The sequence below is a fragment of the Aphelocoma coerulescens genome, chromosome 5 (assembly GCF_041296385.1).
Source record: "Aphelocoma coerulescens isolate FSJ_1873_10779 chromosome 5, UR_Acoe_1.0, whole genome shotgun sequence".
NCBI lineage: Eukaryota > Metazoa > Chordata > Aves > Passeriformes > Corvidae > Aphelocoma > Aphelocoma coerulescens.
Genome location: NC_091019.1, coordinates 47,261,425 through 47,275,761, shown reverse-complemented (window position 1 = coordinate 47,275,761; position 14,337 = coordinate 47,261,425). Strand labels below are relative to the sequence as shown.

Below are 14,337 nucleotides of genomic sequence, written 5' to 3'. Positions count from 1 at the left end.
GGGGTCAGGAAAGATCTCAGCAAGCCCTGCGCGCCCTCGCCATCGGGCAGGGTCCCTCTCCTTGCCCCGGCCCCGCGCCCACCTCGCCGGCCATCCTTCCCCGCCGCTGCCGCCCCACAAGGACCCGGCCCCCTGCTCCTCCGCACCCCTCCCGCAGGGTCCCCCGGGGCCCGCCCCCGGCAGCGCCCGTCCCCCGGCTCTCACCGCGGCAGCGCCGCGCCGTGTCCCGGGACCCTGCCGCTCCCCGCGCTTCGTCCGCAGCCGGCGGATCCAGCACAGCCTTGGGGCGCCGGGGCCGCCTGCCGCGGGCGGCCGGGACTGCGCGGGGACAGCGGGCTCTCTGCCCTACCCAGCCCAGCCCAGCCCAGCCCAGCCCAGCCCAGCCCTGCCCTGCTCTGCCGGGGCGAGACTCGCGCCGGCAGCGGGACCGGCCCGTCGAGCCGTTTTCAAAGGCAGCGGCGAAACGTCGGATCCCGACCATTCCTCCTGGCATCTTTGCAGAAAGGAACAGAAGGAAAGAGGTTGAGTAAGAGCCATACTAACTCACCTATGAAAGCAGTGAAGTTAAAGCAGACCTCTACAACAAGCAAAAATTCACTGACTACAAGTTAGATACGTGCTAAAATGTAAAGCAGTTAAAAAAACACTGAAAATTTAAAATTAATGATTTTGAAAATGACAGGACGGAGCAAAAGAGGACAGAGTAGCATTTTCCACATTATCAGAAAAGATAAAATCCATTCACCAAAGAAAAAAAAAATGGGGGGAAAAATCTAACCTTGACAGAAATGAAGTGGAATTATGGTCACCTTAATGCACAGTGTAAATTAGACTACAATATTCTTGGATAAATAGTTCCCCTCCAGCTACGTTAGAGTTATTCCAATGTTTTGAGTACAACACATCAGATACTATTTTGATATAACTCTTTAAAAGTACTTTAAGTCAGCTGACCAGTATGTGTTTCCTAAATGTAATGAATCCCTTTACTGCATCTTTTAAAGGTAAGCAAATGATACTGTGCCCATAAAGAAATATAACATAAATCCTGATCTCAAGAGCTTATGTTAAGCAGTTAGATCTTGTGTACGTGAGGGATCCCATCAGTTACACTTATCCTGTTTAGGATGGGGTATCCTTAGGGGTGTCCCAGAGAGGGGACAAGCTGAAGCACCCACAACAGTGTCCTAGACAACTTCACACTGCATTGCATGAATTCCTTTAGGAACACTGGCTGTCCTATGTCCTGTTTAGTCATGTCCTTCTGACACACTGCTCACATCTGTAACTCACTTGCAGCCCTAAGAGCCACCATCCATCACCATTTTTGGTGTCTGTACCATCCTGACTAAATAACAACAAAGCCACAGGCAGATCACTGAATTTCAAGACAAATGAACAAGAGAGATACACACTCCACAGAGGCACAGATGAGACAAAAGGTGGGACTCAGTCTTGCCAAGTCAGACATGGAGCTCTGTAACTGTTCACCACTTTGGTCAGTGCTAAGGGAGCAGATTCCGCTATGGCATTAGCCTGGCTTGCTCCAGGCTGCTACCAAGGTTTTCAAGGTTGCCATCTCTCAGCAGTGGGATCATGTTCTTTCCCAGCCAAGAGCTAATGACACATTTCATGAAGAAGAAAGCCACAAAGCAGTACAGGTCTGAAAGTGGAAACACACCTAATTCTGTGCTGCTGCCCCAACTGGTCCTGTGCCACCCGTTGTGTCCTCTTTGGAAGCTAGATGCGCCATATCCTGTTTGGCATAGTAACTGAGAGTCAGCAAGTACAACATTACCACAGTTGTTACAATCTGCAAAACTTATATTGCTGTCCAACACACTCAGGGTAATATTGCCTGGCATTCATGAGGCATAGCCTGTCTTCCTGTTTTGGGAACCATAGACAAGATAAAAATCCTCATCCACCTATTATATCAGTTGTGGGACACAACTGTATTATTTCATAATACTTTGAAGTCTTACTGATCTCTGAGGGCAAATCACAAGAATGGGGTAGCAGTGCAAGCTCAGGGTTCCTTTTACTGTGTGCCCTATTCAATGCCACTGATCTTTCCCAGATCTGGAAACATCACCTCAGTGCCCACCTGTACTGCAGGGAGGCTTTTGCCAGGATCTGCGGGACTTGCCTTCTTTTTTCTTCTCATGCTGTTGTGGTTTCCATGGCCATAATTTTTAAAAATCAAATGCAAATATATCAGAGACCAAACAAACATAAAAGTTTAGTGTAGTTAGGCTTGCCTTGGATCCTCTATCCAATGGGAATAATCGGCCACTTAATGAACTTCACTTAATGTGTTACATGTTACAAAAAATCATGCAGCCCTATACCTGCCTATAGGGTTTTCCAGGATATCAACATTCTCATCTAGTTTTCTGCTTCTTACTGCCAAAGTAACAGCTTGTCCCAGGGATACTGTATACCATATTAGAAATAAGAAATTAAAATCTCTGCTCCTTCTGGCTTTGGCAAAGAAATATTCGTTGACACAGGCTGACACAAAGCATACAAAACCATCTCGCAAAACAAATGTATCATCAAAGGAATTTCTGTTGTCTGTTGGACCTATCTCTCAGCTGTCATGAGCCAATTCTACACCTGATTTCCAGGTGTGGTGGGTACAAGTTATAGTTGTTTCATCCAGCAAACAATATTGCCTGGCACTGTCCAGAGGCAATTTGTCAGCTTCAAGCAGCATAAAATTCTCTTCCAGCTTAATCTCTGTTTTCTCACAACCAATTTTGATGACTTAGTATGACTCTGAGCACAACAGAGGAGTTCCTACTTCTCACAACATGACCCCATTTGCCAGAAAAGACCAGAGATGGGAGATACATCTCTAATTACAGTACTGCTGGAGAGATTTGTTGCAATATCTTTTGTGTACTCTCTGGCAGCCTGCCCCTTTCCCACTTTTATTCCAACTTCAGAGTTACTTTTCATGTATCACTGTGTGTGGACAAAGTAAAGGAGAAATCCTTTTACTGGTGGGAAGATAAGTAGTTCCAAGATTTGTGTCATTCACATCATAAACCAAATCCTACTCACTCATCTGGCATACTTACCTTTACTAATAGGGTAACCTGCATTAACTACTCCATCATAATTGTGTTTCAGACTCTTAAATAAGAAAAAGGGTAATTTGCTTCATTGCTCTTTCACTGAGAGCAAAGTATTTTGAATTATCTTTCATTTAATAGGGAAAAAGAGCATGCACATACATACTGGCATCAGAAGCTTTGGCATGCCAATGGCTCTGTGGCAGTGGTGATAGTCCAGAAAGAATTAATGGAAGGAAAAGTATCCTCCCAGCTATTTCTAAGGGATCAAAATGGAAACTATGAAAGATTGTATACCAAAGAAATGGAAAGGCTGACACAAAGATGTTTGGAACAGATTCTAAAATAAATAAGAACTGCTTAATATATGGTTTCTGGGCTTGAACAATAAATGAGAGAAGCAAGGGACTCCTGTTGCTGAAGGCCTGATAGCCTTGAAGGAAACAGGACAGAACATGTAACTTCAGCCTGGGAAGAGCTCCAGGTCTGGATACACCTCCTGTGCTTCAAGACTTGGCTTGCACATTCTGAACCAGGAACATCAACAGAGTTCAGGGAGAAAAATGACTGTTGCTAACCACACGGTGTTTCCATGGGCACTGGCTTCGCTTGGAAAAGCAAGATGATGTTTGCATTGTAGTTTCTAGCATGTTTAAGGAATTTGCTGGTTACAAGTCTGCAATCAACATTCAGTTGTTTCCCTCTGTCAGGGCTCTGTCCTGGCCAACCTGCCCACCCCAGCACTATGTACCCTCTGTGACAGCTCTGGGTCAGCTCAGGACTGAGATATTTAAACACTGAATTCATTCCCAGCCTGATTCCTGCAGCCCTGTCTTGCTGACTCATTTTCCTGCATTTCCTGGGGACCGATGTGAAAGGTAGCATTGTCTCTGGTCTTCTCTCCAGTCCTGTCTCCTTGATAGACCTTGGACCTACACTGTAGTCTTGTCTCCAGGTGTCTCTTGCTCCTCCTATATGGATCCTGGATCTGTTTTCATTCCTTGCCTTGCTGTGACTGTCAATATCACTGACCCAGTCCTGCTGAGATGCTGCAGGACTGTGTCACTCTCTGTGCTGTGGCCACACCTGGCTCACAGCCTGCAGTCCTTCCCTAGAGCAGCCTGTAAGAGCTGAGAGCACTGATGGACCTGACTCCCCTGGCCTCCACTAGGACCTTCCCCCAGCCTGCACAAAGCCCAGGACCGTGTCAGCCTCCAGGGCTATCAGTCCCTGCCCCAGCACCACCACACTGGGGCTGGTCTCCAACTGTCCTGCCTGGCCATGGCTGCCACCCTGGCCCTGCCTTAGCCTGTCCCAATTCCCTCAGGAGGTGACAGTACCTGGGGTTGTGGCTGCTCCAAAAGCCACCAGCTGACCAGACCCTGGCAGGGCTGGTGGGATAGAATCGGCTGCCAGGCCCTGTCTGCTGCTCTAGGAGGATACCCTGTGGCTCCTGGTGCTGGCCCTGAGGGAGCTGCTGGCCTTGCATTGCCATGCTCTGTCTTCTTCTAGACAGTTCCTGGTCCTTCTGTTCAACTTTTTCAAGAATAGGCCCAGTGATGGGGGCACTAAGAGTATATTTATAAGTCTACAGATAACCCCAGGCTAGGGAGGTCTCTGAACTCTAGATCAGAATGTAAATTCTGAATAGAAAAACACAGGTAGCAATGCAATAAGATGCAATAAGATACACCCTGCCTGGCAGAAATAGGGGAATATGCTGCAATTATTCCAGTTTACTTTGCATTTATAGAGTTGTCTGGAATACTTTATCATCAAGAAGTAGACAAACAAGATTATTCACAGGATAGTAAGGAAAATGGGAGGTTTAGAAACGTGACCTGTATTGAAGGAATGATAGAACACAGTTGCTTAGCTTAGTCAAGACTGCAAGCATTTTAAGCTGTAAAAAAGAACAATAATCAATAGTTCTGACCACATCAGTTTTGAAAAGCGATTGCATCTAGCAGCTTAGAGTGACTGGCAACTTTTCAACCCTGTAGACTATTAATAAATGTTCCTCTTTTATATACTAAAACCAGTTAATGTGTTAAAAGTATCACCAACCAGTGTACATGCACAATTATAAATATGATCCTAAGAACAGACATGCAAAATCCTGTATGCCCTGAGGCTAGAGAAATTAAGTAATTTTTATAAATTAAATTGTCCTCTGCTCTGATTTGAATAAACAAATAGGAAAGAAAATCACTTTTAAATCACAGTATGTTGCAGATCATTTTTTCTGGTGCTTTTTCTACGATCCCCGCATGTCCCTATTAATTTAAACACAGCAAAAATTGACGAGCATATTTTTCCACTTTTACAGGCACTCCCTCTAGTGACAGCCACGGTTTCTCACTTAGTACATATCTTAAGCACTGCAAGGCTCCAAATTCCATTGTTTTATGGTGCTTTCTGAAAAAAATAACATTATTATCATCTGCCAGATCTGATGTGGTTTGTCAGTTAACCTTGCACTGCTTATGTGGTTTATACACAAATCAGATAAACCACAATGGGTTCTAGCAAAGAAGCAATTAGGTCTAATTGGTGTTCCATATAGATCACCAGATATCAACAACCACATCTTGGAGTATCTGCATGAGGGAATATTTAAACCAGGAAAATAAATCAGTAAAGAGTCGATTAAAAGACTTGGTGGGGTTTTTTTTTCTGACTAACCAACATGTTTTGCCATACTAGACACTTGGAAGATATGCCAATTCCTACCTGTTTCTATTTCAGTATCACAAATAGTTTCTGGCCTGTCAGAACAAAATGCATTAGACACACTGCTTTGACACAGCATCAAGTGTTTGAACAGCTATATGAAATATTTTTTCTAGGTTCTTGACAATTCACGTCCATATAAAAAAAAAAAAGTCTTCTATTTCAAGGTAGTTTTTGAGTTTTATGGCTACGGGACATTGAGGAATTCTTGTGCTTTTCCTTTTGCTTTATTTCATGAAAAAGCCATGAAAAACTTTTCTCTCTTCAAGGCCAGTCAGGGTAGCAGTGTGTAATATTTGGTCGTTTTTACTGCACACAAGGGTAATGGACACAACAGGGAGCTGCGTGGCTTAAGGAAACAAGGAAAAGTCAAGAAACAGGAAGGGAGATGCCTCCTTATAAGGAACAGTTGCTCTCCGTAGCTCACACGCCTTTTTCCAGCGTACCAGCCGTCTGCTCGGAAGCGGAACAGACTCGTCTGCTTTATCAGGGCAACAGCTTTTGTTTCTGCTCTTCGCAGTCGTTTAGCTGACATGTTTGTAAACACCAATGTGTATTTTGTAAAAATTTAGCGTGTCACAAAACAACTTTATCATAAACACCAGGGCTCTTGCGGAACCTCCCGCCGGCGCCCCGCGCAGGCCCAGCGGTCTCCCCGCAAGGCGGGCCCTGCCCGTCCCTCTCCGCGCTGCCGCCGCGCTGCTACCGCAAAGCCTCTCGGGAGCTGAAGTCCCGCACGCTGCCTTTCCTATGGCGGGCTCGCCGCTTGTGGACTCCATGTCCCATGGAGCGCTGCGGGGGGCCCGGTGCCCGGTCCGCGGCACCGGCGGCTGGCGGCAGGGCGGCTAGTTCAAGTTGCCATAGCGGCGAGGTGAGGCGGGCGGAAGGTGCCCGGGTACGGGGCGGCCTCGCCTCGGAGCGCTGTGCGGTGAGGGCTGGGAGTGCGGGAAGGGAGAGCCGGGGCCGCGGCCAGGGCGGTGTGCGGGAGGCGGTTGTCTGGCTTCGGAGCACCGCGGGAGGGCGGGCGCGGATGGGAGCGGCGGCGGGAGGCGCGGGGCGCGGCGGCCGCGGGGTGCCTCGGGACAGTCCGGAGGCCCGGCCGGCGGCGCGCCCGGCGCCCTTTCGGGTTCCACGGCCCTGTCTGGGCCAAAGAACCAGGAGACTCTCGGAGTCGGCTGTTAGTGAAGTTCCCTGCGTGCCCGGCGGCAGGAGGGTTTGCAGAGGGCGTTGTGTATGAGCAGTGTGAAGGAACCGTTTTCTGTGTCGTGCTGCCGAAGAGTGCTGGGAGCACGGTGTGCAAAATTGACAGTAAAATGTGGTACTGATCCCTGAAGGCACGATGATGAAATGTCATCATACAGGATCACCTTCCTGGCTTTTTCCGGGATCAAATACAAGCACTGAAGGAAAGGGCCTTTCAGGTGTCTTTTTGTTCCTTTCTGGAATGGCTATACTTTTTTTTTTTTTTTTCTGTCGTGCTCAGTCTTAGTTGTAAGGCTTCAACCATACCTTTAACACTAAGTTAGTTACCTAGTGATAGATTAGTCTATGTGGAGCTGAACAAATAAAACAGTCGAGGAATAATCAGGTTGTGTACACTGACTTTATCTTTTTTTTACTTGAGCTGGAGAACTTGACGTTCAGATTGTCGGCTCTACTTCTTACCTTGCAGATCTCTTAACAAGAGAGTCCTCAGTGAAGCTGAAATGCTCTCTTTTCTACAGGAAAGGAAAATATTGAGTATTGATGCTTTTCATCAGTTCAACAAAGGTTATGATCTGTTTGGGTAGAACTAAAAACCAGTAAGAGTTGAATGATTCTCATTGTCAAGTAGGTAATATGATCATGTGCTGAAATTAGTGTAGCTTTTTGGGAAAAGTGATAAGCTTTATTTTTTGTTTCAATTGATGGGCAAATGTGCATACGGAACATTTTTACTTTATGATTTTTATTTTTTTTAATCTAAAGTGAAACTTGCACAGTTCCTTTAAAAATGAGGATGTCGCTATATATGAAACAACTTCGTCACCTTAAAAGTACTTATGGTTCCTTTTAGGTTGCTCATGAGAACAGAGAGGAATGCTTAACCATAAATTGTAAGTTTTCTTCAGACAAAATGTTCTCCTTTTCTACTGCTTTCTTTTACATTTACCTTGATTACTGACCTTTCTTTTGTGCTTTGGCTAATAAATATTTTAATGAGCCTATTTTTGGACAGCTGAAAATAAACCCATTAATCTTTCCTGCTGTAAATCTTTATTTCCCTTTTTTTCCCCAGTGTTTGCGGGCTCTTATAGTTGGGCCTGCTTGTTTTTTGGATTTTGTTGATTTTTTTTTTTTTACCAAATTACAGTAAAAACCAATATTATTCCATGTTATTATTTCTACCAGTGTTTTATTTATTTTACTTTTCTTTGTCTTTGAAAATATCCCATATTTCCTGTTTCACAGTGCTTTTTCAGTCTCATTAGACTTCATTGCAGCTGACTAGAGTGAGGCACTGGAATAACGAATTCTGATAGTGTTAGTAAAAATGTGCTTTAGTGAGGTGAGATAAGAAGAGGAAAGATGAGATAAATTCACCAGTCAGAAAATATAAGGAATACTGATGTACTTGAGCACAGATTGAGCACATTGATTTGCTCTCCTTTCCTATTGGATAGGTTTCTATCCAAGTCTGGGGGACACAAATTTGCAACCTTTTAAAAATTAAATACAAGGATCTGGAAAAATATCAAATTGCCTGCATATAAAATACAAGATAAGATTTGAATCCATCCATGGTTCCTTTTTGAAATTTCAGCTCTTAGAGCTGGAAGAATGACATCTTTACTGTGACTTTATTTTTGTTGACTACAGGGCGTTCAAGAGTTTGCCAGTCTCTCTTCGTCAAGTCATTCCATGACCTTAAGGCAATCTGCCTTAAGGTGTATATATCAGTGTATAATAATTTAAGAAAAAATTTTGATCTAATCTACCTTTTGAGAGTTATTTTAATCTATTACTATGTAACTTTACTGTACTAGGCATAGCTGTCTGTAGTTTTTAATAATTTCCCCTGTCTGATGATTGTTGACCTATTTTCCCTCTCTCTTGCCATCCTTGAGACTTAGCAATCTCCATTCTGAATACAGCTTAGTGAGTAGTGGGAGGTAGAGGAAAATGGTTCTGCAGACCAGGATGATTGATAAAGCATTGATGTCTCCACTGTATGTTTTGGGGGGAGAATTTGCTTTGGGCCATGATTTTATGAGTACTGAACACTTGGAAGCAATGAGAGTGCCTATTTTGATTTAATTTGCTCCTAAGAGCAAGATGCCTCCTGCATCTTGACACTGCTTCATAGTGTGAACAAAGGTAATAATTGAGGATTGGCTGGAAGATCTGCTTCAAAAGTACATCCTGCTGACTCAGACTAGAAAGGCTAATGTACATGTAATCTGAGTCTGTGAAGTTGCTTTGGGAATATTGTGCAAGACTGTTCAGTTGCACTCAGGAATTAACATAAGTTAATTTTTCTGGTCTTCCTGCCTAGGCTTCAAGATACTGATGGCAGATTCATCCAGTGATTCAGACAACTTTCTTACGGGTCGGATAGGAAGGCGGCCTTTGAGAGCATCCCACAGCAGAGCTCAGATTTATGGTGCTGAAGAAGTTACAGAGAAGATCCATACTTTAGCAAGCACTTTGCAGGTTGTTTACAAAATACAGTTTTAAAAAATTTATAGAGCCTGCATTTCTGTAACACAGGGTCAAATTTTCATTTCTAGAGTTGTGGAGTGTACTGTACAGATGGGAAATATTGCTTTCTGTGCAAACCAAAAAGGGTTTTGGGAAATTGATCAGACTGCTTTTGAGCTGAAAGCGTGTGGCTTGTTAGACTTTTATACAGCTGTTATTTTAGACAGTAGTAGAATGTTGTTAGAAACAGTGACATGTTGGGGAATACTATTTATAAAGTTAGGAAACTGAATAAGGCCAAATCAACTTAGTTTCTCACAAGAGGCATTAAATTTTCTAGGAGAAAGTTTCAGCCTTGTCTCGGTTGTCTTTGTACTGTGTAAGTTTCCAAATTTCTGATAAATATGTAGGCAGTCAATTCCTTCGGGATAGAGCTTACATTTCAAATATTTTCTAGATGTGAAAAAGCACGGTGAGAAGCATTGTTTCTAAACCTGTAAGATTCACATACCTGCGCAAGAAAAAGTGTTCATCTCATTCCTGCTTCTTCAGTGGAAGGTGCAGAGGGAATATCTGAATTTATTTTGCAAGTGGGAGGAGACATTGAGCTATCCTGACACCATTAATGCTTGAGAATTTATTCCCATTTTTCTCTAGCTGACAGTTCCGAATACCTAGAGTGTGTGGGTGTATGTTTTATTATTTATTGTTTGGCCAGAAATATTTTTTTTTCCTTTTAATATATGAGAAAAATCAATATAGAATGGTAAATTTAAACTTCAGAGCTTCTTACCTCGAAAATAAACATCAATCTGGAAAAAAAGATAATAAGTTAATAAGAATACAGTCTGACTGTTTTTTAAAAGGGATTCTTTGGTATTCTCCTGATTCTGTCTAACATCTTTCTAGCTGCTGTTCTGAAATTCTGATTTTAAGCTAACTGCTTTTTGTGGACTGCTTTTCAGCTGATCTGCCATCTGATCCAATTGCTTGCTTATCTGGTCAGAGAATGTTCACGCAGTGACCTTACCTAGTGTGTTCTCCTTCAAAAACTTGTTACTTCTCAGATCACTATTCTGTTCTACAAGCAGATAATGTTAAGATCTTTGGATTAAAAAGGTTTTTCTACAGAATGGCTGAAACTTGAAAAAACCTTTTATTTGAAACTGAGGACTTACTGTTGTACTGAAATGATAGCATTTGGTTTTGTTTTTTCCTTTTTCTTTATTTTCTTTCCTTTAGCCATGCTGTACCATTTCAGATTCTGATTACTTGAATAGGATTTTGAATGTGTAGACCCTTTAGAAAGCACTTATATTTTCAATTTAATCTTAGAAATCAAGAAGGATAAAGACAACAGTAATGTTTGGTTAGAGGAGATTTCTGTTTTCACTTTTTTTTTTTTTCTAAAACTTTTTTATTTAAGGATACCAACAGAAATCTAAGACATGTTGACCATTTGCTAGGACAATACAGAGAATACAACAAGGAACAAACCAAAGCAATAACAACTGTGAGCAACTTTCAGTTTATCTTAACTTCTTAGGTCTTTTCCATTAGTAGAATTCATAGCTGAAAACTTGGTATTAATGGACAGAATATATAAGGAGTCAAGTAGCTGTAAACAGAAACTTCTCATATTTATTTGAGCAATCTAAATCATAGTGTAGTAATGTGCTATATAATGAAACCGTGACAGGTTTTGTAGGCTTCATTACTTTTCTGGTTTATAAGCACCCAGTAGATTATGTTATGGTGCTATGCCAAGTACAATATGTGTACCTGAAATAGATTATTAGGGAATATGTTTATTTTGCATGAATAAGTGATAAGATAAAAGCTGAATTATAGCAGGGAATGGGATTGGGATCATACTGGTGTAGTTCTTTTCCTGTCATTCTACAACAGTTTCTGGATCTGTTGACCAGCTTGCTCTAAACTACAGAAAGGGTGAAAATTCTAAAATCAGTCTTCTACAAGTTTGAAAACAGGTGTCTTAGAGAAAGCAAAACAAGTTAGTGCTGCTAGGGCAAAAGAGGTTTACATTTGATTACAAACAAGCTGCAGCAGGTGCTGCCTTGGAACAGATATAAATGAAATGTAGGAATATTTTACATGTGAAGGTAGAGAGAGTGAAGAAGCAAATGCGTAGAAAACTTGTTTTCTTCAGAGAAAGAGATCCAACACAGTGTATAATTCTGCAGGAGTAAAGCATCAATTTAACCGTTGTTTACAAGCTTCTCTTAGTAAAAGGAGAACCTTTAGAAATTGATGTTTTGTGGATTGTCAAATAAAGGTGTGACAAACCAAGTGGCTAAGAACCAAAGTTAGCAAATGCAGTTGTAGAAAATGAGATGCAAGTTTGAAAAACGAAGAACTAGTATTTGAATATAGCTAGTTCTGTACTCTTAAATTGGGAATGTCTTCCTTTTCTTGGAAATGAAACTTCTGAAAATAGAGGTTTCTGTAAAGCTGCTTAGGGAAATTTGATAGCCATATGTAAAACTGATTCTAGGTAGGGCTGGTAGAAAAATTCTAGTAAAAACTAATTTCTTTGAAGTTATTTTCTGCATTTTGTAGGACTGTTAATGAGCATTGCTGGCAAATAGGTCTTATTTTGGTTGTAGGAGACAAACTTTTGAGTTTTCATGGTGGTGCACCATGTGGTGCGCCACTGTTTTAAGAAACTTTATATTTTAAGCTGCCAATATTGGAATCATGTTTTGCTATAATTACAGGAATGTAATATATGAGATATTGAAGAAAAGCTGTTACTAATTCTTAGCTGTACTTGGCTTAAAAATAGTTTTCATTCTCTTAATGACTTTTAAATAAATAATATTTTCCACGCTTTTTAAAAAATAAGTCTGTGTTCATACTTCAATAAATTATAACTTTTCTGCAGTTAAAAGAAACACTGGAACAGTCTATAGGTCAATTAAGGAGCCAGCGACTAATGCGAAACTCTGTGATGAGAAGTGCATCTCTCTCAAGCTTATATCCCAGTGACCTGGATGGAGAAGGAACATCAGGTAAAATACTTAAAGGGCTTGAGTATGCTTAAATTATGTCATATTGCTGTGTTATACAAAGAGGAAATTAAGAAAAATGTGTAGAAATAGTGGCATGGAAACTCATCATTGATGATGTCAAAGAAATTCAATTTAAAAATTTGGGAGACCTGCATTAAGTTATGCAGTTGTTTATGTGGTAAATTTTTCCAGCTTTCTGTTACGTAGTATTTTCTACTGATATCCCAAGAGATCTAAATGAAATGTTGATTCTTTCAGCTGAGAAAATAAATTTTCCACTGCATGAGTTGCAGGTACATACAAGTTAAAGCTAAATCCAAAAGATATTGCAGCTTCTGAAGCTTGCTTCACAGCAAAAAGGGAATTTAAATTTTAAATGCATGAGATTATGGATGTTTGGAAACAGTGTAAAAGAAAAAAACAGAAGTAATTTATGACCCACAGAAGAGTAGGTTTTTTTCCTTGTATGTCTCAGAAAATTCATTGTATTTTAGGAAAAGGTATGTTTGGGAGGAGTATTCCTTCCAGAGCTGGTATTTAATATATTCTAGTAGAAAGCTCTTAAAATTTCATTCCTATGTCAAAGCTGTGAAATATAATAGTTTGAAGCTCCAATGGGTTTATGTGGAGGAAAAAGTGGTTGGTTGGTCAAATAAAATTTGAGGAAAAACTACTCGCTCCTTGGAGAAACAATTCTTCTTTCTGGAATACTTGTATGTCATGAGTAAGAAATGTTTAAATTGAAGAAGAGAAGAGTTAAAAGAGTCATATGCATGTTATGTAATTTTGTAGTTGTTTTGTCTGTAACGTGACCTGGAAGGACATTGTCAGGATGAAATATGCATTTGTCATGAAGCAAAATGAAAAATTTCCTATACAAAATTTTGTCTTCCTACTTAACTCTTTTAATCTCATATCTCCTACAGGGAACCGCCACTTCCTGCCCACTTCTCCTCTCAGGGATTATAGAGACTCACAGGGCAATAAACATCGAAGGTCTAGATCTGCAAGTGTTCGATTTGTCAATGAGGCAGATAATGTGGACCAGGTACAGAACAGTAATGGGAGTTCCTGTCCCAAACAGGCAATATGTGGTCACCAGACTTTTTGCTTTTACATTAAATGAGGTGATTCTGAAGATGCAGCTAAGAATGTTTCAGCTATGATTTGTGCTTTCAGTGTTACCTGCTATTTTTCGTTAGGCGGTCACCTCTTGTATCTGTCATGAACTTTCATGCAAATCATTATAGAGAAAAAAGTTGCAGATGGTACTGATATCAAAAGTAAAATATGAAAATAATCTCCCTACTTTTTAGGCCATCTAGTGACAAAGAAAAATAATGTCTGAATAGCCTGTTTAGTCTGGAGTAGACTGAGAGGGGATCTCAGTAATGCATATTAATATCTCAACATGAGTGTCAAGAGGATGGTGCCAGACTCTTCAGTGGTTCCCAGTGACAGGACAAGGAGCAATGGCCATAAACTAAAACACAAGAAGTTCCACATCAACATGAGGAAGAACTTTACAATGAGTGTGGCAGAGCAGTGGCACAGGCTGCCCAGGGAGGTTGTGGAGTCTCCCTGTCTCGAGACATTCAGAATCCACCTGGACAAGTGCCTTGTGTAACTGCTCTAGGTGACCCTGCCTTGGCAGGGGGCTTGGATGGGATGATCTCCAGAGGTCCCTTCCAAGCAATTAACTTTCACCTTCATGCTGAAGTTCAGTGAGGCTGTGAAGGGGATTATTCTGCTTTAGTTAATGGCATAGGGTATTAGTGCTTTTGCTTCTACTTCAGTGTAGCTTGGATTGA

At 41.5% G+C, this 14,337-nt stretch overlaps 1 protein-coding gene across 1 annotated transcript in view; it reads left to right on the top strand.

Annotated features, from left to right (window-relative positions):
• The first annotated feature begins 6,590 nt into the window (after nt 1–6,590).
• CEP128 (centrosomal protein 128) overlaps nt 6,591–14,337 on the top strand; it is a 112,761-nt gene continuing 105,014 nt past the window's right edge. The window contains 7 exon segments of the mRNA XM_069018015.1: nt 6,591–6,611; nt 6,613–6,741; nt 7,870–7,909; nt 9,349–9,506; nt 10,921–11,007; nt 12,400–12,526; nt 13,453–13,574. Coding sequence (XP_068874116.1) covers nt 6,591–6,611; nt 6,613–6,741; nt 7,870–7,909; nt 9,349–9,506; nt 10,921–11,007; nt 12,400–12,526; nt 13,453–13,574 — 684 coding nt within the window.